Below are 23,728 nucleotides of genomic sequence, written 5' to 3'. Positions count from 1 at the left end.
AAATCCAGCCAAAATGTGAAAGATTAGTTTGTCAAAGCCACCACCATCAAATGTCACTCATTTCACATCACAAAAAACACTGCTTTTTCCAAAAGGCTGATAAGATCAAAGTCATCCAAGCTGCAATTTCATCAAGGCTAAGGCACATACAGCATGTTAGGAATGAAACTACTTGAGGTTCATTGTGTTTAAACTTCCCAAAAATGCACAAAAGATTTTGTAGAGTATTTTCAAAGAACTAGGGAAAGATAGCTCACTCTATTTGATTAGAGAACACTTTAAAAAACAAGTGATCTTGTGCTTCACAGAAGAGGAAATAACAGCACTGAGAAATGAAGAGTTACCAGGGCTTTATATCTGAGACTGGTGCATCCCCAGAACATATATGAGCCCACCTGTGCTAAAGAAATTCCAGAACAAATGGGGAATTCACTGGTTTGACCTGATACCCCAAATGGTCCCAGAACCATTACTTGCTCATCACAATCTTGTTAAGTTGTTTTAAAGGTCAAGTAAATGCTTGTAAGGATCCTTGAAAGTAAAGTGTTCCACGAAGTCTTTAATAAAATAGAGCAACTTCTAAGTGCTCCTTTTGGTTTTGTTAAACATCTTTTAAACTGGCATTGCTTACACTGCAAGTAGATTCTTTCCATTTCTTCAAGTGCCTTTTCTAGGCAAAGGAATCACTTCTACAGGCTGTTCAGGGGCAGAAAATCAATTACGACCTGACCCTTTTAAAAAAACAAACCCAAATAAACTTTGTTTCCCTGCCATTTCTGGAAGTAAATGAGACTGTCAGAAGAATCTGGAACATGATAAGACACTTTCCATAACCTACAGAAAACACTGAACCTCATATAATGAAAACAAAATTTGAAATAATACTTGCTCCATTAGAATAAACAATCTGTTAATAATACTCAACATTCTCCCTTTGTAGTAGTAGCTGATGTAACAGTTTTCCTTCTAGTTATGGTTTCTACACTTCAAAATTGAGGCTCCAGTTGAGCTTTGTGCCATGTGCTCAACATCCAGGAAACAAACTATACTGTGCAGCTACACCCCAACACTTCCCATTAATTATCTCTTGCAAAAAACAGAGACTCCTGGCAATACTTCCCTATCTGGTTCATTAGCAATAATGAAGCTTATGTCTCTAATGTACACCTGGGTCAGCAAATTCCTTGTCCAGGCTTAGACAAGCTAAAGAAGTAACATCTTCTCCAGATGGACATTAATTATTAAACCACATTTATCAAGGGAGAGCAGCAAGGTAACTCACTCCCCTAGGCAACTGCCAGTGGCCTGAAAACCCTTGCACAGCCTCCATGCACATCCAGGGGAGCTGGGTTTGCTCAGTTGTCAAAGCAGGCTGCTCACATGAAACACCAAGGCCAGCACAGCCCAGGGAGCAAAGGGTGCTGCTGTGATCCCTCTGCACTGAGACCCAGCCTCTCCAAGAAACACAGCAGCCAGCTCTAATCCACTGCTAAACTCCCTGCATTTGCCCACTCCAGATCTGCAAAACCTATGCACACACACATCCACCTTTTCTAAATGAGTCACACTGCCTTTTGATTAAAAATAAAAGGAAGTTCTGTTTCATCTAGAAGTGAGTAAATTTCTCAAATATTTGAAGTTTTTCTCACCAGGAAATTTCTCTCTGAGCCATGGGACATTGTTTACACAGCTCTCTCAAAATCATCTAAGAGCAGAAGCCCTTGCTGTGGTGATGGGCTAAAACAGAACTGCATCTTGGATTCATACCTTTCAAAAGAGGGATGCCTGACAAGGTAATCCACCCATCCTACCACAATTTGAGACTCAACTGGGCACAGAGTGCACACAACACTAGAAATCTGTCATTCTACCCTCCAGATGCTGTAGAAAATCACATCACAGACTCTCACTTTTTCTTCTCTACCTGAATTTATTCATGACTCCTGGTGACTCTGCTAATATTGACCTTTAGCTTATGTAGTATTTTACTGCTCTGGTCTCCATAGTTTATTGCTCTGACAGATTTTTTCAGCAGAAATAATTTCTTTTCTTAGCCTTTATTTACCCAGTCTAAACAAAACAAATCTTTTGAGTGTTCCTTGATACGATAAGGCATCCATTTGGCAGATAATCTCAATCACTTTTCTGTACACTTGATTCTCTGAATAAATCAGCTGTAAAACCTGACAGCCTGTCACACAAAGTGCTGGGCATGGCTGTCATGAGGGCCAACTATGAGGAATTCTTTCCTTCACTCTGTAGTAAGTACCTGCTTAACCCATATACCACTCTCCCAGTCCTCATTTACATGGTACTGATATCCCCATACCTTTTCCAAAGATCAGCTGCTCCTCCTTTCTTCTTTCCCTACTTATTATCCTTTTTTTCCTGTCCTCTTCTCATTTATTTTCTGAATATTATGTAAACTACAGAGTTCAGATAAACAACTGAGCAATAGACTTACAAATATGTGTTTACAAATGTGTATTACAAAGGTTTTTATGTCCTCAAGGAAGAGAGGCTGCTCCATTCTCAAGCAAAAGAAGGCCTACACAAAGTATAAAGACAGTTGTTTATCTCACCCTCCCTGCTGGCTTTCTTGGTCAAAAGGTTATTTCTAAATCTGTCACTGATCTGTACAACGGTTTTGATTAAACATCTGTCTTGTCTCATTCTGCTTCCTTATTTGTGAAATTGAATGAAAATATACTAATAAATAGATTGGTAGAAATGTATTTATAAAATCAAGACACTTTTTAAATCTCTCAAAGTAGTCACATTTTGCTAGGGTAGAGTAGATGTCTTGTACTTCATACCATCGCACAAATTCACTTCTACCATTTCAAAGCAACACTACAAACACACTCATTTGTTCACTTTCAGAATCAGTACATTTCATGAGCTAAAATATTCCTTGCAATATCTTGCTGTGATTCCAGATTCCCAACTTAAAATATGTTCAACTCCTGACAACAAAAATCCCAAATTCACCATTCATGCTGGTGGTATTTATCACAGGAGTCTGAGTCACACAAGTTGTCGGATCTCAAGATCTCAGTCCTGAGATGCTGAGCCTCCGGGAGTCCTGGAATGTTGCCAGAAGTGTCTGGTGGCTGGACTTTGGTCCTGCACAGGAGACGACAAGGATGAGGGCTTCACCGGGTGAATGGTGAAAAGATTAGCTAATTAGAGGGTGAGAAACAGGGTTTAGGATTTATGTACAGGGGGGTTTAGAGGAGTAAGATGGAGGAATTGGGGTGTGTCCTGCCCTCCTTCTTCTTCCTCCTCTCCTCCATCTTCTTTGGCCACGGTGGCACCTTTGGATTGGTTATTACTGAGAGTACACCGAGTTATAAGAATAGATGGTATTGGGGAAAAATGATAAATATTGTATACGTAACAAGGGGTATAAAGATACGTGGCGGTCCGGGGGACGGCACAGTGTGCCCATGGCTGACTGCTGAGCGGATCTTTGTTCGGCTGAAAGAACATCTTTTAGATAAACAATTAATAAACATAAAACCAGAAAGAAGAACTGAAGCCTCTTCTCGTCCTTCGATACGCGGGCTGCCCCAAGGCCACCCCGGGCCTTTTCAGGCCCTTCAAACAGCCGAGATAAACCGGACAACAAGTCAGAAGGCAAGTTATTTATAGGACAATCTTAAGATTTTGGGATTTACATGTCTAAAATTATTTTCCCTTCATTGAAAAGCTCTGTGAACATACTAGCAGAGAGAAAAAGAACACTGTGTGAGAACAGAACCACCATCTCCCCTGTTTTGAACAGTTTATGGAAACAAACTAGATAAAATACCAGGAAAATTGTATTTAAAAGGGAGTAAAAGCCCCAAAATCCACTCCCCCTTGCAAAAAAAAAAAAAAAAAAAAAAATCTCATATAGATCTCACAGAATATGTGCTAAATAAACCCATGCTGTTTCTTCCCAGAGGCTTACTCTAGATCTAAATTTAACCTTTCCACCTTCATTAGCAATAATGAAGCAGTTTGATTTCTCAGTGTCATCAATAAGCATGAGCTCAAGGCTCATTTCTAAGCCAGACATATCAGGAGATTACTGCTGGCTGTTTAACAAGCTGTACTACATCCACTTACAAATGTTGAATCAAATTGCTTTTAAAATGCCTTCCATGGAACAGAAAATATTCCTTCTCCACTTCCACCCCACTCCCTGGGCAGTGCAGGATTCCTCAGTCTTATTCCATCAGAAAGAAACACAGGAGAATGTCACAAATCCTCAGGAAAACCCACACCAAGTGCAATTACACAAAACATTACCTTGTGAAATTTAATGAAAATATGGCATAGTCTCTGAAAATTGCTCAGATTATAAATGTTGAATTCCTAGAAATAAAAAACAGGTAAAGAGGAGAACATGAAGTTAGTGGTCACACTTTTGTGAATAGTCTACATTCACTCAGTCTTCTAGAAGCTCTTGAAGTTGTTGAAAGACTAAAGAAAATGAACATGAAGATCTTATTCATACAAGTCTTTGTAAAATTGTATTTTTATTTAAAATACCATTCACAGGCAATTTCCCCCCCTGTCCAGTTGATAAAGGGGTTACCATTGGTTGCAACATTTTAATAAATCCCTTTTCTTTAAGTTACTTCTTGAAATGGCTCCCTCCAATAGGCCAAAACACTCTAAAGGGCTCTTTTTGACTATTTCCTTACTGCTGGAATTACTCATTTCAATGTAACCTCAATTGTACATTATAGCACAATTGCACTTTATAGCAAGAATATAAATCTTACTTTCATCAGCTCTCAGCCCCCCATGCACAACACAGTTGATACCAGAGGCATGACAGACTTCCATCTTTTCTTTTACAATTAAAACACCCAATATGCACCCAAGGGTCCCACAACCACAGGACACTGAACCAACACAGTATTCCACACATGAAACAAGGAATTGGGGTCTTATAAATGGGTGGAACGAAACAGGGTGTTGGAGCAGGGTGGGACATGGATTAAAACGGTTAGCAAAATAAACTGTTAAAATTTCTGGCAAACACTCAAATAGTAACACCTGAAAAGGCACCAATGCAAACAGAGAAAATTTTTGGCAGGCACATAGCAGGCAGTTACAGCTGTTAGCACACACACAGAAAAGAAACACCAATTTTATACAAAATACACCAAACAACACATACAACAATCAAACTCAAAATTCCCAGACCAAAACCAACAGGAAAAGTCATCAGACTTCTTTTGGGGCCTCTAACCCCTTTGTATTTCTTTCAGGGACTCCAACCCCTTTTTGGGGGGACTTTAACCCCTCTGTATCTCTTTAGGGGAGTCCTATGCCACTATAACACCATCACACACACCAGAACCAATTTATGTGGTATGATCTGATGGTTATTAGGCAGTTCTTTTGCACTGAGCTTGTGTCTCCCCAATTCAGGGGTTGTTGGGGGTCTTTGATGAAGGCTTCCAGGGTCTTCTTCATATCTGAAATTTTCAACTTTGTCCTCGGAGCATGTGCAGTTACAGTGTTCTTTGGTCTGTCTGGTCTTAACCAGCCTAAATTCTTTATTTTGTGGCTAACTGACTTTTCACTTGTCAATTTTTCATTAGTACTACACTTCTCTATCTCTAAAGCTATCCACCTGGCAAGTTTTATCTTCTTTTTTTGTCTATTTAGCATTAAACAACTACTTAACCATATATGAACCATTACATTGTATAAAGAACTATGATTCAGGTTTTATAGGTATAAAGAGGTATGATTCAGGAGCTATGATTCTGGTTATACAGGTATGGAGAGCTATGATTCTGGTTATAGAGATATATAAAAAGTAATTATTTAGATTTTATTGGTATCAGGTTACTTAGATATATCAGGTTACATAGATATATAAAAAGTCATGATTTAGGTTATATAGATATATCAGGTTATATTGATATATAGTCATGATTAGGGTTATATTGATACCTTATAACTCAAGCTATATAAGCACCTCGTAACTTTGATCCAAGTTATACAGGCATCATTTATCCCTACGATTTTTAGGAAAACCAAGATGAAAGCCACCCAGTGAGCCAGGACAGTCCCTTCAGAAACACCCAAGGAGCAGTGTTTGGGTGCCTCTTTGGGGAGATGGGATTGCTTCAGTAGCTGAGGCGATGATCCAGAATTCAAGAGTAAGAGGAAACAAAACCTAAGGCCACCACACACCTTCCTAATGCTGCTGTGTTTTGGGGTGCTGAGGGCACTGGGACTGTTTTTCACATCCCTTTCCCCACATTTTCTGCACTTGCTGGTTGCCACCTTCCCAACCCCAGCGACTATAACAGGAGTCAGGTTGGAAGGGACCACGGTGGGCATTTATCGCACGTCCCTGCTCAGGCAGGGTCACAGCATAGCACAGGGAACAGCACCGTGCCCAGACAGCTCGGGGACAGCGGCCGCCACCAGCTCCCCCCACGCGCGGCGCCGCCGCCTCACGGAGATCCCGCCCCGCCCACTCCCGACCTTATAAGGCACCGCGCGCGTGACGTCAGACGCGGCAGCCAACGGCGGCCTCTGTTTAATCGGGGGCGAGCACGTTCGTTGCATATTCACGCGGCGGGCCCGGTGCCTGCGCTGATGTCGCGCTGTCGCAGCCAATAGCAGCCTCTGTTTGGGGGGGGTTCATGCATATTCATGTCTGCATATTCATAGCCACACACTCTCCGTGCTGCAGCGGCCGCGGCGAGGGGCAGGCCCGGCCCTGCCCCGCTTCCCTGACGGCCCGTGTGCCGGCGGAGCCGCAGCGGCAGCGGGAGGCGGAGCCGGCGCCGGCCCGCCCGTATTTATGCTGAGCCCAGCCAGGAGCGGCGCCGTAAGTGTGGGGCGGAAGCGCCCGGCGCCTCGTTCCTCCCGCCCGGGTGCAGGCGACGAGGATGAGCCAAAGAGACACCCTGGTGCATCTCTTTGCCGGCGGGTAGGTGAAGCCCCGGGAGCCGCTCCTGCGCTTTCCTGTTCTCCTCCCTGCGCTTCGGGTCTGGCCCCGCTCCCGTGCCCGCCGCTGGCTGGCCTGGCCTGGGGGCGGCGGCGGCCTGGAACGGCTGCCTGGGGACATCTGGGTAGGGCTGCGGGGCTGCCTCGCTCCTTCGTGCCCGAGGGGCCGCGGGGAGGAGGGAGCGGGCCGCGCTCGGCTTCCCGCCCCGTGCCCTGAGGCCTTTCCGGGCCCGCTGCGCGCGGCCGGGCCCGGCCCCGGGTGTTGCGTTGTGTCACGGGTGGAACGCGGGCCCTTGGGGAGGCGGGGTGGAGGCTTCCCGTAAAACCAGCCCCTCTCTCTGATCGCATTCCCGGGTTTAGCCCTGATCTGGCGTTTTCCTGGAGAAGCACGCAGGGCCCGCCGTGCGGGGGCTCCCCGCTGTAGGGAGCAGCCCCGGGACTGGCGTGGCGGCCTCGCGGGCTGGCACTGCCCGCTGGGCACGCTCTGCCCGGAGCCGCTGTGTCCGTGCCGTGCGTTCTAACGCTCCGGTGTGCGCTACCCTTCCCTGTGGGGCTGTGGCACCTCCAGCTCTCCGGCCACAAAGGCAGAGGAAATGGGAGGGGAAAATGTACTCAGAAATAAAGATGTAGCCTTGGTTAGGTTTGAGGTAACTTTTGTATCTTCACAGCTATTAAAGAAGTTTCAAAATGTATGTATTTAGGTTTTAAAATTTGTGAGTTGTATTTGTGAAGCCTGTGGTCCTTCCAGGGACAGGGTGGGAAGGGCACCCAGCCTAAAAGGGGAAGCAGGGGGTCCTTGGTTGGAGTACTGTATTTAAGTAGTGAGCATGACTATACAGAAGTGATGCAGCCTTGCATCCCATTAGAGAGCTTGAACTGTGATTTCCCTTTTTGCTCCTCACAGACAAAAATGAGCTTGCTGCTTCTGACGGAGGTGTTTGAGGTGGAGGAACAGTGGTTCTGGGCAAGTCTGAGTGACTTGGACACATGTCAGTACTTTCTCTGCTTCTGGCACACTTTGAAGTATTGTACACCTGATCCAGTGCCTGTGTGGAGGCTTTTTCATCCTGTTGGTTTCTTGCACCCTGTTTAAGAGGAGAGTGGCTATGCAGCAGGTGGCCCAAGATGTAGTAGTGTGTACTGTTTTCTGCAGACTTTGCAGAAACAATCCTTGTAAGCATTCAGAAAAGCAATAGCAGGAGCTGCTGCAGAGAATCCAGTAGAGGGCTACAAATAGGTTGAGGCATCTGTGTTATGAGAGCAGACTGGGGGAGCTGGGCCTGTTTTCTGGTCCAGTCTGAGAGGGGATCTTATTAATGCATATGAATATCTCAAAGGGGTGCCAAGAGAATGTTTCCAGACCCTTTTCAGTGGTGCCAGCAACAAGACAATGAGCAGAGGCCATAAACTAAAACACAGGAACTTTCACCTCAACATGAAGAAGAACTTCTTTATATTGAGGGTGGCAGGGCAGTGGAACTGGCTACCGAGGGAAGTTGTGGGGTTTCCCTCTCTGGAGACATCCCAAACACACCTGGACATGATCCTGTGTTACCTGCTCCAGGTGACCCTACCTTGGCAGGGACATCAGACAATATGATCTGCAGAGGTCCCTTCAAGCCATAAGGATTCTGTGAGTGGTGCCTGACTGTGGCCCTTCAGTTTGACAGCTCTGCACAGGGGAGATTACTGTGCAGAATTGTGCATTATGTCAGAAACAGGTTTGTAAACCTGAAACTTGAGAGCGGATGAGGATTGCTCAGCTCAGCTGGCTCATTCCTATTTATTGCAGAGCAGTCTGGTCGATGGGTAGGTGCTGGCCAGCTGGGTCAGGGGTTAATGCTGAGTGTGAGCCACATGTGCCCTGTAACCTTAGTTCAGCCAAGCTAACACTGTGTATTTGGTCACATTTGGCAGTGGAAGAGTTTTTTGGGGCCATCTCATGACTTTGCAAGCATGGTGCCCTGCAGATCACCTGAGTGATCTTTAATCTTCAGTGAGACTTAGAGGAAGGAAGCTTTGTAGCTTTGTTTGCCTTTAAGTTGCACCAGAGCCTCTATGGAAACAACATGGTTATGGCTATCCGCTGGTGCCTTTTTTTTTCTTCCATCCCCAGATGTTCAAGTTCATTCTTCAGTTCCTGCTTTCTGTAATGAAACTTTGACAGATGACATTGCTGGTTTAGTAGCATAAGTGGGACTATGCTCGGATTTCTCTATAGCTGCTTAGGCTCTATGGAGTTTTTTGTGTTTGAGGTTTTTTTGTGTATCTTCTCTTCTTCTCCCACTTAGTCAAACAGCAGCTGTTGTCACTGTAGGCATTATGTTGGTAGTATAAACTCAGGTACTATTTATTCAACATTCTTCATTCTTAAATCAAAAAGTCATGTGATTGACATGTGGGATGTAGATGAACATTTTTAGTTCAAGTAGTAAGTTATGGTTGCTTTTTTTAGTTGTTAGACTCATTTTAAAAAGTAGTAGAAAATGTTAATGTTTTGCTATATAGAAAAGATTAATATGTTTTGGATGTACAGCCTTGCAACCATACAGTGAAAATTCAGGTGTTGGCTACAAAAATGGTGTTCAGGTTTTCATGATTTATTCTTCATTTCCAGAAGGTTATGACAGTGATGGTGTATCATACAAACTTCCATCAGAGCAGGGAACTTGTGTGAGTGTTGTTTCCTCAGCAAAAGGAGGGGTTTGGGTTAGGAGGTGGACAGCTGCTTTTCTGACTTCACACTTGGATAGTCTCAGCTTTGCTTCTTTTCTTCACTTTTGGTGTTTCTTGCAGAAATTTGGCTCTTTTCTAATTTAGTGTATGAGGAAGTATAGGGAGGAGCTTCTTTATTAATCTTGATTATAGAACTGTCTCAAATCAGTCTGTAACTGTAATCATACTCTGTCTGACAGAGGTTCTTAGCAAATCCCTACAGAGGCTAAAATGGTTAAGGTACAGAAAATGTATTTAACATAAGTGTCTGAGTTCTCAGCAAGATCAGACACTGCTGAAATGTATGAAGGAAAGGTGAGAGACCCTTGGGGTTTCCTAATTTCAGAAACTTGTTAATAATGTGTAGCAGGTATTGTGATGATGGGGGCTCTTTTACACCATGTCAGGAAACAGCCCCTCGAGCCATAACTGGGTTGCCAAGCACTCAGCTCCTCTCTGCCCTAAAACACATTTGTGGCATAACTCTGGATGTATTTCAGAGCAAGTGAGAAGGAGGTTAGTGCTTTTCTGTCCAAATTTGAGGTTATATTTATATTCAGATACACTTTTGTGTGAAATAACAGTGTTTGTTTAAAGCTTGGGGTTTGCTCCATGGAGTTACTAAATTACATGAAAATTGCTGTCAGTACTTGAGAAACTGTGCCACTGCTGTTTTTCTCACATTTCTTTCTGGATGCTTTGAGCTGGTTTTACTTAATACAAATGTTACTGTAAATATTGATTTACCCAGTCTGTTAATAAAGGCTACACTGTTCATGTTGATGTTTGTTTTGGATAATGGAACCCAGTGATGCTTGATCCCCTGGTGGTTGGTGTTTTTCCTGTTTTCACTTGTAAGTTTCTATGTGGCAGCACATCGGGGGATTTTATTTTTATGCTGTTCATTACACACCACAAGTTTGATTAGTATTTGTGGTTTATGGATGTGAGCTTAACTTACACTTTCTAAGTTTCAGCAAAGAAACATAATCAGTGACTAGAGTGAAAATTCAGGATTAATGAATGCTGTTTCTGGAAGCTGTACTTGCTGAAGCCCTTCTATACTCTCTGAAGGCTGATAATATAAATGTAATTTCCAAAGCTGCAGGTTTGTTGATGTGCAAGTTGCTCTGGTTGTACAACATGTGCATGAAACTGCTGATAGGCTTGGAACCTGAATTTGCAGTAACTGATGAAGAGAGAAAAGTTCTGTTCTGCTTGTAAGTAGCTTGGATACTTTTTTTTTGGACAGAATTTTGAGCTCAGTTTACATGCTGTATCATTTGACAGCCAGTGTTTGCATAGAACTTTCATTTCCTACAGAAAAGATAAGTAGCTGGTAAAATACATGATTTAATGTAGACCCAAGATAACAGGGTCAAGGTTTATCTTTAAGTCTTTGAGGCTACTGTGAAAGGTGAATCTGAAACTAGCACTGGACAGCCATGGCTTTTGTTTTCATAAAATGCATCATTATGTCAAGGAATTAAAAAAATATGCACTGACAGTGTTAGTTGGAAGTCAGGCTACACTGGCATTGGGGATATCCATCTGCTTTAGAGCACTTTTAGTCAGTCCATGGCTGAATTTGGGACCCTCATCCGTGCTGCAGCTGTCTCTGTTGGTACCTGCAGGGCTGACAGGTACCAGTAGAAGACACTGAGCTGCTGTGGACAAGGGCAGGGACTCCTCAGCTGATACCTTAACCTTGCAATTACAAGAGAGAACTTTGGTGTGTAGCCATGTCTGGAAGGAGAACCTGGGATCTGAGTGCCAAACAGGCTGAGGTTTGTGAAGCATGTGTGTATTTTTTCCTTGGATTGTCACACAAATAGTGCAGAGGTGTCTGAGGAAAATGGTTGTCAGAGCTGTAGCTATTGAACAGTTAGCAGAATTTAAAGCCCAGTAGTTCCAGATTTGTTTCTGTTAAACCAGTGGGATGATGGTCTTCTAATTCACCAGTTGGGATCAAATTACATGTGTTGTGGCTAGTTGTTGTTTGGATTTTTTTTTTTTTCTTTTCAGTATATGCTTTCTGGAGGAGAAGTGTTCTCCATAGTTTAGGACATTACCCTCTTCCTAGGCTCTTCAGTTCAAGAGATGTCAAGTAGACAACGCTTCCTGGTTTTATTGTTTTCTTTTAGGTTTGTTGTGATCCTACAGATGATAAATTTATCTTGTGATGTCCATGTAGCTTGTTCCACTGAATGTGACATCTCTTAGCTTATACAAGAAGGGTCAAGTTGAAATTTTAATTCTCTAGCTTAACTGTATTAATAGTGGGATTTTAGTCTCCCTTTTTTAACCAATGTATTTATTTTTGTGGATTTACCTAGTGATCTCTGCTTTTCTGCCCTTCAAATTACTTGGGGCCTGCAGGTGAGTTCTCATACCATTTTATGATCAAGGTATTTTTGCTTGAAGTCAGCTTTGCAAGATTTTTTATACTCATGTGGTAAAGCTGAAGAAGGCTCGTAGTAAACATTGATTAGAGGCAAATATCACATTTAGGATAGGTAAAATGAGCAAGTGATTTTCTGAATAGCGTTCACTGGAAACTGCAGTAAGCATTGAGACATAGGAGTGTCTGTCTTGCCATTCTTCCCTTCCCATTTATACTGTGTCAGCAGGAGTTCACCTACTTACCTCTAGCAGGTGAAATCCATCTAATCCTGAAGAAAAAGTTACACATTAGTAAATGTTCCTACAGGTCACACTTGTTGGGGCCTGGTGCATGCATGACTGGAGAAACTCAAGCCCAGAGTGGTTTTAGGTAGTAGAAATTTCTGAAGTATTTTACAAAATCCCACCTGCATTCTTGAGAAGAAATCTTATATTTTTTCTGTTTTTTCATACTGCGAAAAAAAAATCTTTTTCTGAACTGTTCTAGTTCCTAATTTGTTTTAAACCACAAACTAAAAGTATTCCCCTTAATTTGAGCCAGGGAGGAGGGGAGCAGGAAAGGTGGCAGCAATCTGCTGGCCACTTATAGAGCACTTGTAGGCTGGAGCTGGTGGCTGGCTGTCAGTGACCTGCCAGGACTAGAGCACAAAAATGCAGCTGTCTCTGGGGCTATTCCCAGGAGTGTGTTAAATAAGCAGGGCTGGAAATACATTTCTAAGTAAAATCCACTGTCCTTGATGCTGTAACAGAACAGCTGCTATGCTTCTTAAAAGTTGCTTATTTGTACAGAGCGCATATTTGTAATTGTTTCTCTTCTTTGTTTACCCACAAGCTCTGTTTATTGACAGTTTTTCATAAACAGATTTTTGTTGAGCCTTGAGGTGTTTATCTTAAAGGTCAAGTGAAATAGGTCAGGGTAGTTACTGGATTGTGCCTTTGTAATTCCAACTTAGTGGATCTTGTGACCATTGAGAAAGTTCTGGTTCCTCAACATATCAAAACATTTCTTGCACTCCTTCCGTTTCAGATGTTGTCTCTGTTATATGGGGCTTTTTGAGGGCTGGGAAAGTGATGTGTTACTTTGACAGAAGTAGAATTTGGGGATTTTGCCAAGACTCACATTACAGAACCACACAGCACTGTAAAACTTCTTAGCTTTGTTCAGCTGTAAGAAGAGATTTGAGATCTTGAAGATCAGGGACAGAGAAGAATTTTAATTCAAACTATCAATAGTTAGTGGAAAACACTGAAAATATTCTTGGGTTCAGTGGAGACATCTTAAATTGTTGAAGAAAAGCCTAACCAAAGAAACACAACAGCAAGCAACTGCCAAGGGTGCTGATTAATTGAAATTACTTGAATGGCATAATGTGGGGCAGGAAGAGGCTCTTAAAGGCAGGCAGGTGAATCTGCTGCTTCTGTAGGATGCCTGTGAGCGTGGTGCTGCCGCTGCTGTGTGTGCTGCCTGTCAGTGCCCAGTGCCTGCTGCAGCCAGAGCAGCAAGCACAGAGCAGCTGTGCATCAGCCCCTGCCTAGGAGTCCCCTGCCGAGTGAGGGCTGTCTGACCATCCCCTGAGTGTCTGGTGGCAGTGCTGCACTCACACATCCCTTGGGATGGGGGTGTGCTGCAGGGGAGCACGCAGGGCATGAGCTCCAGCTCAGTGTTAATCTTCAACTTCAGAAAATGTTTCTGCTCTGCTGTAGGAGGGGCGTGAGAGGGATAAGGGCTCCAAACTCCAAGCCCTGTTCAAGAATGCAGCTCAAGTTTTTTGTCCTCATTTCTTCCCTACTTCCATAGCATTTATCTCATGAATAGAAATCATACCTTGTGCTTTCTCTTGTGATTACTGTTGCTTGAAAACATGTTCTTATGTTACGTGTCCAAAATAAATGCAGAGAAGTTTTCAAGGGAGTAAGCTCGAGGAGAACAGAAATGGAGGAGTTGCAGGAAAGGAAGTAAACTCTAAAGCCAACTTCCCTCATTGCCTGAAGAGGCATGTTACCATGGAGTGGGGTCTGCTTGAACTGCAGGAAACACAATCTTGTCTGTCTCAGAGCTTTAGAGCTTCAGTAGCTTCAGGTCGAATTGTTTTGGGAGCTGACCTACGTGTGCTTCTCATGCGCTGTTCTTGTTTTGAACCTTCGCATTACCAGCTTTTACTATTTCCATCCCTGGCTAAAATAAATATTAGCATATCTATCCTCTTTCTGCAACTCTTAATTTTAAAGTAAGTCTATTTGTAGCTTACTCTTAGAAGCAAGTGAATTGCTCATTCAGGGCAGGCTGCTCTAGTGTCTGTGTCAGGCTGGAACTGCATGTGTGCAGCACCCACTGAAAGACTGTCTTTCATCTTCCTGTGATAACACTTCTTTCCAGACTGGCATAGAAACTCAATATCTTACCTCAGTTAAACCTTGAAAGAGAAAAGACTGCAGTCTAATGTTGGAGCTAGGAACAGGCAGGATGCCTTTAGGCTTAGTAATAGGATACCTCTAGGTCACTGGGTTTAAATGGAGTGTTAAGTGACCATCCAGCTTCTACTTGGCAGCACTTCATGCAGACAGATTAGGTTTGTAGGATGCATTGCTGTATTTTTGGTGTTCTCTGTTGTAGAGGAGTCATCAGACTACCCTCCTATGAAAATTTATAGGATATCTTGAGTCTTAGCTATTACTCCTAATTTGGACTGATTCTCTCCTTTTCATTTTGGGAAAAAAGCTAAAAGTACTTGAACAGGCTTACAGCTTATTAAAGAGTTTGCAGGGGTTTGAGCTTCTTGCCTTAGAAAAAAAATAGCTGATAACTGTCTTGTCAGAGCCAAGCACTTCCTGTTATGTATATATTATTATATATATTTATTAGGGGAAGCAAGTATGGGCCCTTTGACTTTAGTACAAATTGTATTTATGTGTTAATGGATTTCAGACTGATCTGTAGTTAGCATTAATACTTGAACTGAAATCTAGGTTTGCTTCTTTGGCTTAGATTGTTTGTTTTTTAAAGGAGATAGGTAGTGTCTTGGCCATAGTTTTAAAAAGGATGTTTAGCAATGTTTAGAATACTGATCCCTGAAAAGGTTCGGGAGACTGTCTTGGAACTCAGAATTTGTGGATTTGCTGTTTTCCCCTCCAAGGCTGTAGTTGCAGAGCTAGGATTGCAGACATGAATAACTGAGTTCTGAAGCCCAGGAAGGCTGTGAGCAGAGCTGGGCAGGGCAGAGTGCTCTGGCTGCCCTGTGCTTGAGCACAAGGGCAGGAACTGCTGTCAGCACAAGTTGTGCATGGCTTGCTTTGGTTTGCTCTCAGGAGTGAGAGACAGACTGAAGCAAACCCAGCAAGTCTTCACCTGCTCAGCCACCTGAGCTCTTCTGGCTTTGCAGTTTCTGCTCTGCAGTACCTGGTCAGCCTTGCTGAAGTGGGCAGAGCTTGGGAAGCACGTGGACAATCGCTGCTTTTGTGATGCAATGACTGAAATACAGTCAGGCTTTTGAAGATGTTACTAAATTGCAACACCAATTTAGTTTTTTTACGCATAGTCCTGTGTGCATATTGCATAAATCTTTTCTGCCCTTAAGGATTTTTGGCACCTTTTTTGTGGTCAGGAGCACATTAAACATTAAAGAAAAAGGTAAAATTTATCATAAGAAGTTAAACATTGAAGCTACTGAGCTTCTTTCCAGAACTGATTTGAACAGTGTGTACTCTGCACCTTCGCTACATTTTGTCTGTTTAAATTTTCACTTCAAGTTGAGGGGTTTGCAGACTGACTTTGCAGTTTGCTTGCCTTCAAGGGCACATAACTGGCATTGTCACACACGTTCCCATTGGTGCTTCACTTCTTGCAGTGGGACTGTGTTGAGTATGATGTCAATTCTGTGTGAATGTATCCTTCAGTTTCTTTTACGAACATGATCCTGTTTATCTTTGCAGATGTGGAGGTACTGTTGGTGCAATTCTGACATGTCCGCTGGAAGTTGTAAAAACACGCCTGCAGTCCTCCTCTGTGACTCTCTACATCTCTGAAGTTCATCTCAACACTCTGAATGGTGCTACTGTCAACAGAGTAGCCAGAGTTTCTCCTGGACCTCTGCACTGTCTGAAGTGAGTGTACCTGGCACAGGGGCTTGGCTTCATTTTGGGGAGGGAGGAGATCAAAATCTATATAAAAGATTCAAACTTTTATATCTGTCATTATGCTACCAGGAGATGATTTTCCATTTTTTGCCTTTTAATTAACTGTGTTTCCATATTTTTTTTATGTCCTTCATGCTTGAGTTTGGATGTTGAAGTAGCCAGAGCACGTGTACCCTGTACAACTCACAGCTCCAAACTGCATCCCCAAAATTCACTAATTTTGTGGGTGCCAGACTCCTATTTTCATCCTGAAAAAGCATTAGTATAACACTTTTTTAAACTGTTTTGTGTCCTAATCATAGAAGTTACTGAATATGGAGGCAATTAAAATTGACTTAGTTTCTTAGTCTCTTTCAGCTTTCACCACCCCCACACAGTTTTTGTCTTTGAATATCTTCTGTTGGATGTGTGACTTGTAACATTCTTTTAGAGCTAGTAAGAAATAGCTGATTTTGGCTCTTGCAGTGATCTGTGTGTTTTGTGTAGTGCCTGACTGAATGGGGGCTGCCTTTCCTTGTTTGCTGTGCTTGTGCAGTTCAGGAGCCAGCAGGGAAGTTGTAATCCTGCAGTTCAACTGCTTGTATGGCCCACAGGGAGGGTTCACTTTCCTGGGGGTCTCAGACTGGTCAGTTCAGGGTGGGGGTACCCTCACTATTTGGGGATGAGGGGACATTTCCTACAGGAGGGACCTGCTGCTGCTTCTTGCATTAGAAAATTGATTGGGTTTTGACAACTTCTGTTCTTAATTAGTAACAAGTAGTTTGTGGGGAGCCCCTTCTGGCAGTGAAGTGTAGGGTTTAAACTTAATCTGGTTAGAGCATAGGATTTGCTTAAGTGGGGGTTGTACCCATATAGCTTCTTGAATGGAAGATCATTTTTATCATGAAAGTTTGGGTTCAGAGCCTTTTCATGGCTCTTTATTCAGGGTCTGATGGGTAAACATGTTGGGAACATGTTGGGAAGGAAAGGCTTGGATTGTGATCAGCAAGGAGATCTGCTTGACTTAATGGCTACTCTTGATGGAAGTAGAGTGCTCCAGCTTCTTTCTGAATGCTTGGTTATGAATTTATTTTCCATTTAGAAATGTATATCAATGAATAGCAGGCTGAATAGGTGTATTTTTGTAATGCTTCTCTGCTAAAGGCTGCTATGCCTTAAATGAAACTGGAAATAACTTGGTATTCCCAGAAAGCAAATTCAGACTGAGGTAGAGGGTAGCCCATGATGAAATTTATTGATTTGTTTGTCTTTAACAATTGCCCTCTCACACATGATGTTTATCTGTAATACAAGAATGTATCTCTTCTGCTGCTTTTGTCCTTTGCTTAGCTGTGTTTTCTTTCAGGCCATTATCAAAGGACTGAGATGCAAAGCCTGGGTTTCAAGTTCTTTAAATACAGTAAACATGAAAAAATCCCAAATGACATGGCAATGGACTATGATAATAAACATACATACATGCAGGACATAATTACTCTTGGTTAAGGTCAGGGCTGTTTAGTGGGGAAATAAAACTGGATTTCTTTGTCATTGTCAGGTCCTTACTGTCATTGGATATTTTTTGACTCATAGCTGTCAGACTTTGATTGTGTCATAGCAAATTTGGTGCCGTGCTCAAGGCTCACATTACTCAGTCTAAAAGCAGAGTGATTCAGGCAAATTATGTCAGAATTTCAGTGAACTGACTGCTGTAGAATCACTTCTGCATCCTAAGCATCAGTGGAGGTGACTTGAAAGGCATCTCTGTCAGGAAACAAACTCAGAAAAACAGGTGACTCTATTCTCTGGCAACAAAAGCAAATTCTTTTGTTCTCATATATCTGTGTTGCGTGTCATATTACATTTTCTCATCATTCATGTTGCACAATTTAAACCTGAGGTCTTGCTAATGGAAATCTCATGAGCCTCCCGGTGGAGGCTCTCCATGTGACATAACAGTCAGCTGAGGCTGTATGGAGCACTTTCCTGCTCTTCCAACCATGGATTTGCCTGTAACTGCTCTCAATAAACAAGTGCAGGCCCTGGGATCTGCTCTTTAATGCAAGAAGTTTGTGTCTGATTTCCAGTGCAGCTTCTGACATTCTTCCAGCTGGTGTCTGAATGCAAAACAGCATCAGTAACTACCTCCATTATCATCCTGTCTGCTGCAACCTCTCTTTAGCTCTTTGCTGCCCTGTCAGAATCTGGAACTGTAGATCCAAAAGAAGCAAGCAGACCTGATACACTTCATTCCTAACTTCAAAGACCCTGAAATTCCTGTTGCTTTGAATACATGTCTAGCTATATGTGCATATATACATGTGTAGCACATTGTGTGGTAGTAGCAGTCTAGGCAGATACAGGTCCTGTTAATTTGGTTCAGCATTGCAAGGCATTAAAATGCTTTCATCGTGACAGACAGGTCCAAATCATTTGTATTTCCAAGGTATCTTTGAATGTGTGTTCAGTATTCCAATTACTGCTGTGGAGCAGCAGATGCTGCCCACATAGTGAACTCCTAGCTGATTGTTATGGACCAAAAGCTGGGATGTTGCTGGACACATGAAATGTCAGTATTCCTGAAAAGCAGTGGTAACTGCAGGGCCACTGGTTTATTTTTGCTTAGTGGAAGCAAAGGTAAACTTTTAATTTGACTTAGCAGCAGAGCAATGAATGAGTGCCATTGAAATAAGGAACTCAGAATAGGTTTGGAATCTCTTTTAGTGCTATAGATTGCTTTCACTTGTTTGTTCTGACAGTAAATTCCAAACAAAATGGCCATTTATAGAAGGCTTTATTGAGTAATTGACTTGTCATTAACCTGCATGGCTCTTTGAAGAAGAAATATACAAAACTATTTGTGTACCTTTACCATTGTTTCTAAATCAGTAAGCACAGGATTCCATTTTGTAGCATCTGGGGATGTAGTTAATTCTTAACTTTAAATCTGGTTCTAAAGTAATTGCAAGAGCAATTCCCAGTAATGGGATGCAGGTAGTCCTTGTTTCTCCTCCCATGTCCTACCATACTTTTTAAAATACCAGTGTGATTAGCATCTAGATTGTGGGGCAGACTGATTTCACTAGAACTGAATATTCATGCATAGTCTCTTACTGTGCCAGGGTACCTTGCTGCATAGGTCTTCAGCCCTTCCCAAAATCCCCAGCCATGTGGGATCCATATTGCAGAACTAAGTAATAATGCTTTATTTGAAGTCTCAACTTGCTGTTATCGTGCTTTCCTGTAAATTCCACAAATGTGCAAGGTTGCCCTCCCACTCAAAGTTCACAAACCTTGGGAGCTGAAGGGTGGTGAAAGCAACGTTGTGCAGAATTAAGTGTTTTTGCTCCTGAACAATCTACAACCTACATGAATGGCAATGTTTCCATGCTTAGTGTTTTCTCCCTGACTCAGGGACACTTTCTTTAACTTCCTAACAGACAACTCTGTGTGCATATGTGTTCCTACATAGAAGTTAAATCTGTATTGAGATCTCAAGTCTTATTTCTGCATTTGGTTTATGGTTTTCATGGTATTTTGAGCAATAATGGAATTTTTAATGCTGATTCTAGGAAATGACTAATTTTCTTTGTGGTCTTCTCTGTATTATTGCCAGTAATTATGAAAGTTTTTCACATGATGTAGTTCTGGTGGTTAGTGCATTCCTTAATTTTGCTCTGTGTCACAGTATTGTCATCTTGTTTTCTAGGATGATCTTGCAAAATGAAGGCCCTCGTTCTCTGTTCAGGGGGCTGGGTCCTAATTTAGTTGGTGTTGCTCCTTCCAGGTAAGTACAACCATGCACAATAAATCAAATACATTAAAGGCTTTAATGTGTATTTGAAACAAGTCTTGCATCTGCAGTTGTAAAGACTAAATTAGCAGCAAGTAACCTTTGGTTCCTGGGGTAACTTTTTGCCTGAGGAATTGAGCCATTTAAGTACTCCAGAGCTCCAGCTGTCTCTCCTATCCCATGTGCTTTTGAATAGTATTTACTGTTGGGTGCTGTCCCTTATGCAGAGTTTTGTCCAGTTAAAAAGAAAAATTCTTAAGGAATTGCACATGTAAGCTACAAGTTTGGATCTTGGAAAATACAAAGATGGACTTAGCTTTCAGTTAATCCATCATCTTCAGGAAGCAATTATGTGATTGAAGCCTCAAAACACAAAACAGGGTCTTCTTGCTGAGTTCTGGTGAAGCACAGCCTGGTGCTCCCTTGCAGAAGGAAGCCTGTTCTGATATAAAGGGTGAGGCACTGGGTGGGAGGAGAGACTTAGCAGCTGTCCCAGGGAAAGCAGATCCAGCAGTGCCTGGGCCCCAGAGGGTACTGGGGCAGTGCAGGATGTAAATCTGATCTAGTTGGCACTGGTGGTGTTGTTGTCTGTTGCTCTGCATCAGCACAAATACTCCAGTTCCTCAGCTGCTGCTGGCAGGCAGAGAGAGAACATTTTGCCAGAGTTTGAATTTATCCTTACATAGAGCTGTCAGCTGAAGTTCAGTCCAAAAATGGGAGAGTACATAGAAAGAGTATAAAACAAAGCTGTGTAAAATTAATATATTCTTTAGGCCTGGATGAGGATACTGGAAGTTGTTTCCTGGCTCCTTTTTTTTCTTTTTTGTTTAAGAGAAGAGCCTTTATGCAGAAGGAATATATTCCACAAAGGTTTTATTTTTTCCTTGACTTAGCGTCTTGCTTTTGTTTATTTGTTTTGTTTGAAGAGAAAACATTTCTATCTCCTGCACCTTCAGTTGGAGATTATCTTAACTTTACTGGTTTGAAGTATTTGGATATTTCTGAGAAATACTACTAAGCTGAACTTTAGTTCTGATGAGGTTCTTTAGATCATCTGCATAAATAAGAAAAAAATTTAATGAAAGAATTAGCTTATCTTTATTTTAGCAGTTTTTTTAAGGATTTAGGAATATCAGAGGTGCTTTCTGATCACTAACTTAGCACTGCCCTTTGGAAAAGCTGAAGTAAACCCATTAGCATTTTTGTTCTTGACACCTATGGGATATCAACACTTCTAGTCTGGAGAGCCTGTACTTTAGTGCAATAGATCAGTCTGCTCTACCAAATATTCAATATTGATATCACTTTAATAGCAATTTTTACCCAGGAATGGGATCCATTGCATAAGTGACTGTCCTCCATGAAGAACATCCTCAGTTGGAAAAAAATATATATTTCTTTTCAATTAATTATATGTTAAATCTTCTGTTTCCCTTTATTTCTTCCCCTAGGTGAAATACTTAGCTTGCTAAAATGTCTGCTTGATGTAGTGTGTAAACCTTATTTATAAGCACATCTTCATTTCCCTCTGGCTGATTCTGTCTGCAACCAGTACTTCATTTCAATTAAGCATTAGCTAAGTGGATTTAACATCAGCTCTTTGTTTAAATAAGCTGTGGAGAAGCAAATTTCATAACACATCCAGTGTACTTAACTGAGTTCAGGTTCCATTTTAGAAATTACACCCATAAAGCAAGCTCTTTATCTTCTTTGTAATAAAGAAAAACATGTTCACACAGCTAATGAGGTTAATGTTCTGCTTGGGAAAATGGCACATTCATTTTTTTTTCTCTTGCAGAGGGGTGTCTGTAGATTTAGAACAACTGAATTACAACCCAAAGTGTGAGGTTTATATGTGCTTAAAATAAGTTTTTTAGATCTAATGAGTGAAAGCCACCATTTTTTGTAATATATTGAATTGCATTGCTGACTTTGCCTAGCTTTGTTTGGATACCAGCTCACAGACTTGTGTAGCACAGGTTTACAACATTTTTCATGGTGTGTTTAGAGACAAAAGTCAGTGTCTGTTATAAATACAGAAGTCTGGAAACAAAATGTGAATCACAGCTTCAGAGCTGTTCTAGCATTTAAAGTATAAATATTTATAACATCAAGTTATCAACATTTAAATGTTAAATGCTATAGTAATAGGAATGTTATTTGTTTCTTTTAAGAAGCTGTGTACTTGGTAGTTGTCTTCAAATTACCCTGCTACTGAAATGACTTTAGGTCCATTAGAGAAAGTTTGTTCTATTATTTATGTTGAAGAATACTAAAACTTTTTCAGTGTTTTTCTTCTCTGGCTGAATTTCCTAGTGTCACAAAAATCAGTGCCATATTTCAAACTATCTGTCCTTCCACCCAGTAATTGGTAATTGGAGCTGTTGTGTGGAAAAAAAGTCAAATGTCATGTTTAGTCTTTATTTCCATTCTTAGAATAGTCCCACTACTTTGCAAGAATTAATCCTTGAGTAGTTCTTTACTGGGGAAGGGAGTTTTAGCCCAGTGAAGTCAATGGTGCTGCTTGTTGAGAATTTTGAAATGTAAAATATAATCTAACTTGGATTTTGTTCTAATTTTAGAGCAATATATTTTGCTGCTTACTCAAATTGCAAGGAAAAGTTGAACAATATTTTCAATCCAGATTCTACCCAGGTACACATGATGTCAGCTGGTGTGGCAGGTAAGGATCTGTAACTTTGTAGCTTCATCCTACAGTCATATCTGCAAATGAGAGGTGACAATAAATATGGAAAAAAACCCCAACAAAACAGCAGGTGCTCAGTAATTGAATGATGTCCTTTTAGTGGTTATCTGCCTTGGCCTGGCTTTAAACAGGCTCTCTGGAAAATGTATGCATGAAACTGCACTGAGTGAAAAATAGCAGTGTGTGTGAGCAGTCTTCTCTAGAAAACATCCATGCCTGCTTTTTCAGTTGTAAATTTGTGAAATGAAAAATGTAACCTTTCAAAACAGTAACTTGTTGCTGTATAAGCTATAAACAGTGTTTTTGCACTGACTCCTGGTTTAATTCTTCCTAATCAGTTTTTTTACCCACTCTGCTACAGCTTTGTATATTTTAATTATTTTTGTCTTTCAGAAATGTGCCTGCAGTTATTTGTGTAAATTATATGTAACAATCCCTCCTCCTTTGCTCATTTACCAGTCTTTGAGAAGTTTGCTCTGCCACTAAAAAGTCAGAGAAGAGCAGATTTTTCATATTTCTCATGTATTTTCATCTCTGTAGAAATAATTCCAATTTTATATCTGCAGTGTAACTTTGGTGTATTTTAGCAGCTACAAATATTTGCTGCTTGATTTGAATATTCTGTGCTTTGGGGTCATTAACAAGGGGGAGTTAAAGGCAACTGAGCTGAGTTATGGTCGTGCTGATAAAATCAAAACATGGGTTGGCAACACTTTATCTATTGTTGCCTGTGCCTTTCCTGCACAAAAACAAATATTGAGGTTTTTTATAGGCCATGGGCACTTTACAGATGAATTCTGACAACTATTGAAGTTTCTAAGTCCTGTCAAATTTTACAGCCAGTCTGTGAGTACTGGCAATCTGGAATGGACTGATAAAGGTGTGATAACAGAGTAAGGAATAGGATTTATTTTCTATTTCTATGCTTGCTAATAATCTGATATATAGAGATAGATAGTGTATAAAATTTAAGTGACATTAGCTTTATACCTAAAAGACAGTAATGTTCATCTCTGGCACATGAAATG

At 41.5% G+C, this 23,728-nt stretch overlaps 1 protein-coding gene across 1 annotated transcript in view; it reads left to right on the top strand.

The window, feature by feature from the left end:
* Positions 1 to 6,691: 6,691 nt before the first annotated feature.
* Positions 6,692 to 23,728, top strand: part of SLC25A36 (solute carrier family 25 member 36) — a 30,454-nt gene continuing 13,417 nt past the window's right edge. Inside the window, exons 1-4 of the mRNA XM_005489327.4 lie at positions 6,692 to 6,952; positions 16,018 to 16,188; positions 19,910 to 19,987; positions 22,576 to 22,676. Of these exons, the coding sequence (XP_005489384.1) occupies positions 6,912 to 6,952; positions 16,018 to 16,188; positions 19,910 to 19,987; positions 22,576 to 22,676 (391 nt within the window). The 5' untranslated portion in view covers positions 6,692 to 6,911. The remainder of the gene's footprint in view (positions 6,953 to 16,017; positions 16,189 to 19,909; positions 19,988 to 22,575; positions 22,677 to 23,728) is intronic.

This window comes from Zonotrichia albicollis, chromosome 9 (assembly GCF_047830755.1).
Source record: "Zonotrichia albicollis isolate bZonAlb1 chromosome 9, bZonAlb1.hap1, whole genome shotgun sequence".
In the NCBI taxonomy this organism is placed as follows: domain Eukaryota; kingdom Metazoa; phylum Chordata; class Aves; order Passeriformes; family Passerellidae; genus Zonotrichia; species Zonotrichia albicollis.
The sequence above is the reverse complement of the archived record's forward strand: the minus strand, read 5'-3'. Positions and strand labels throughout refer to the sequence as shown.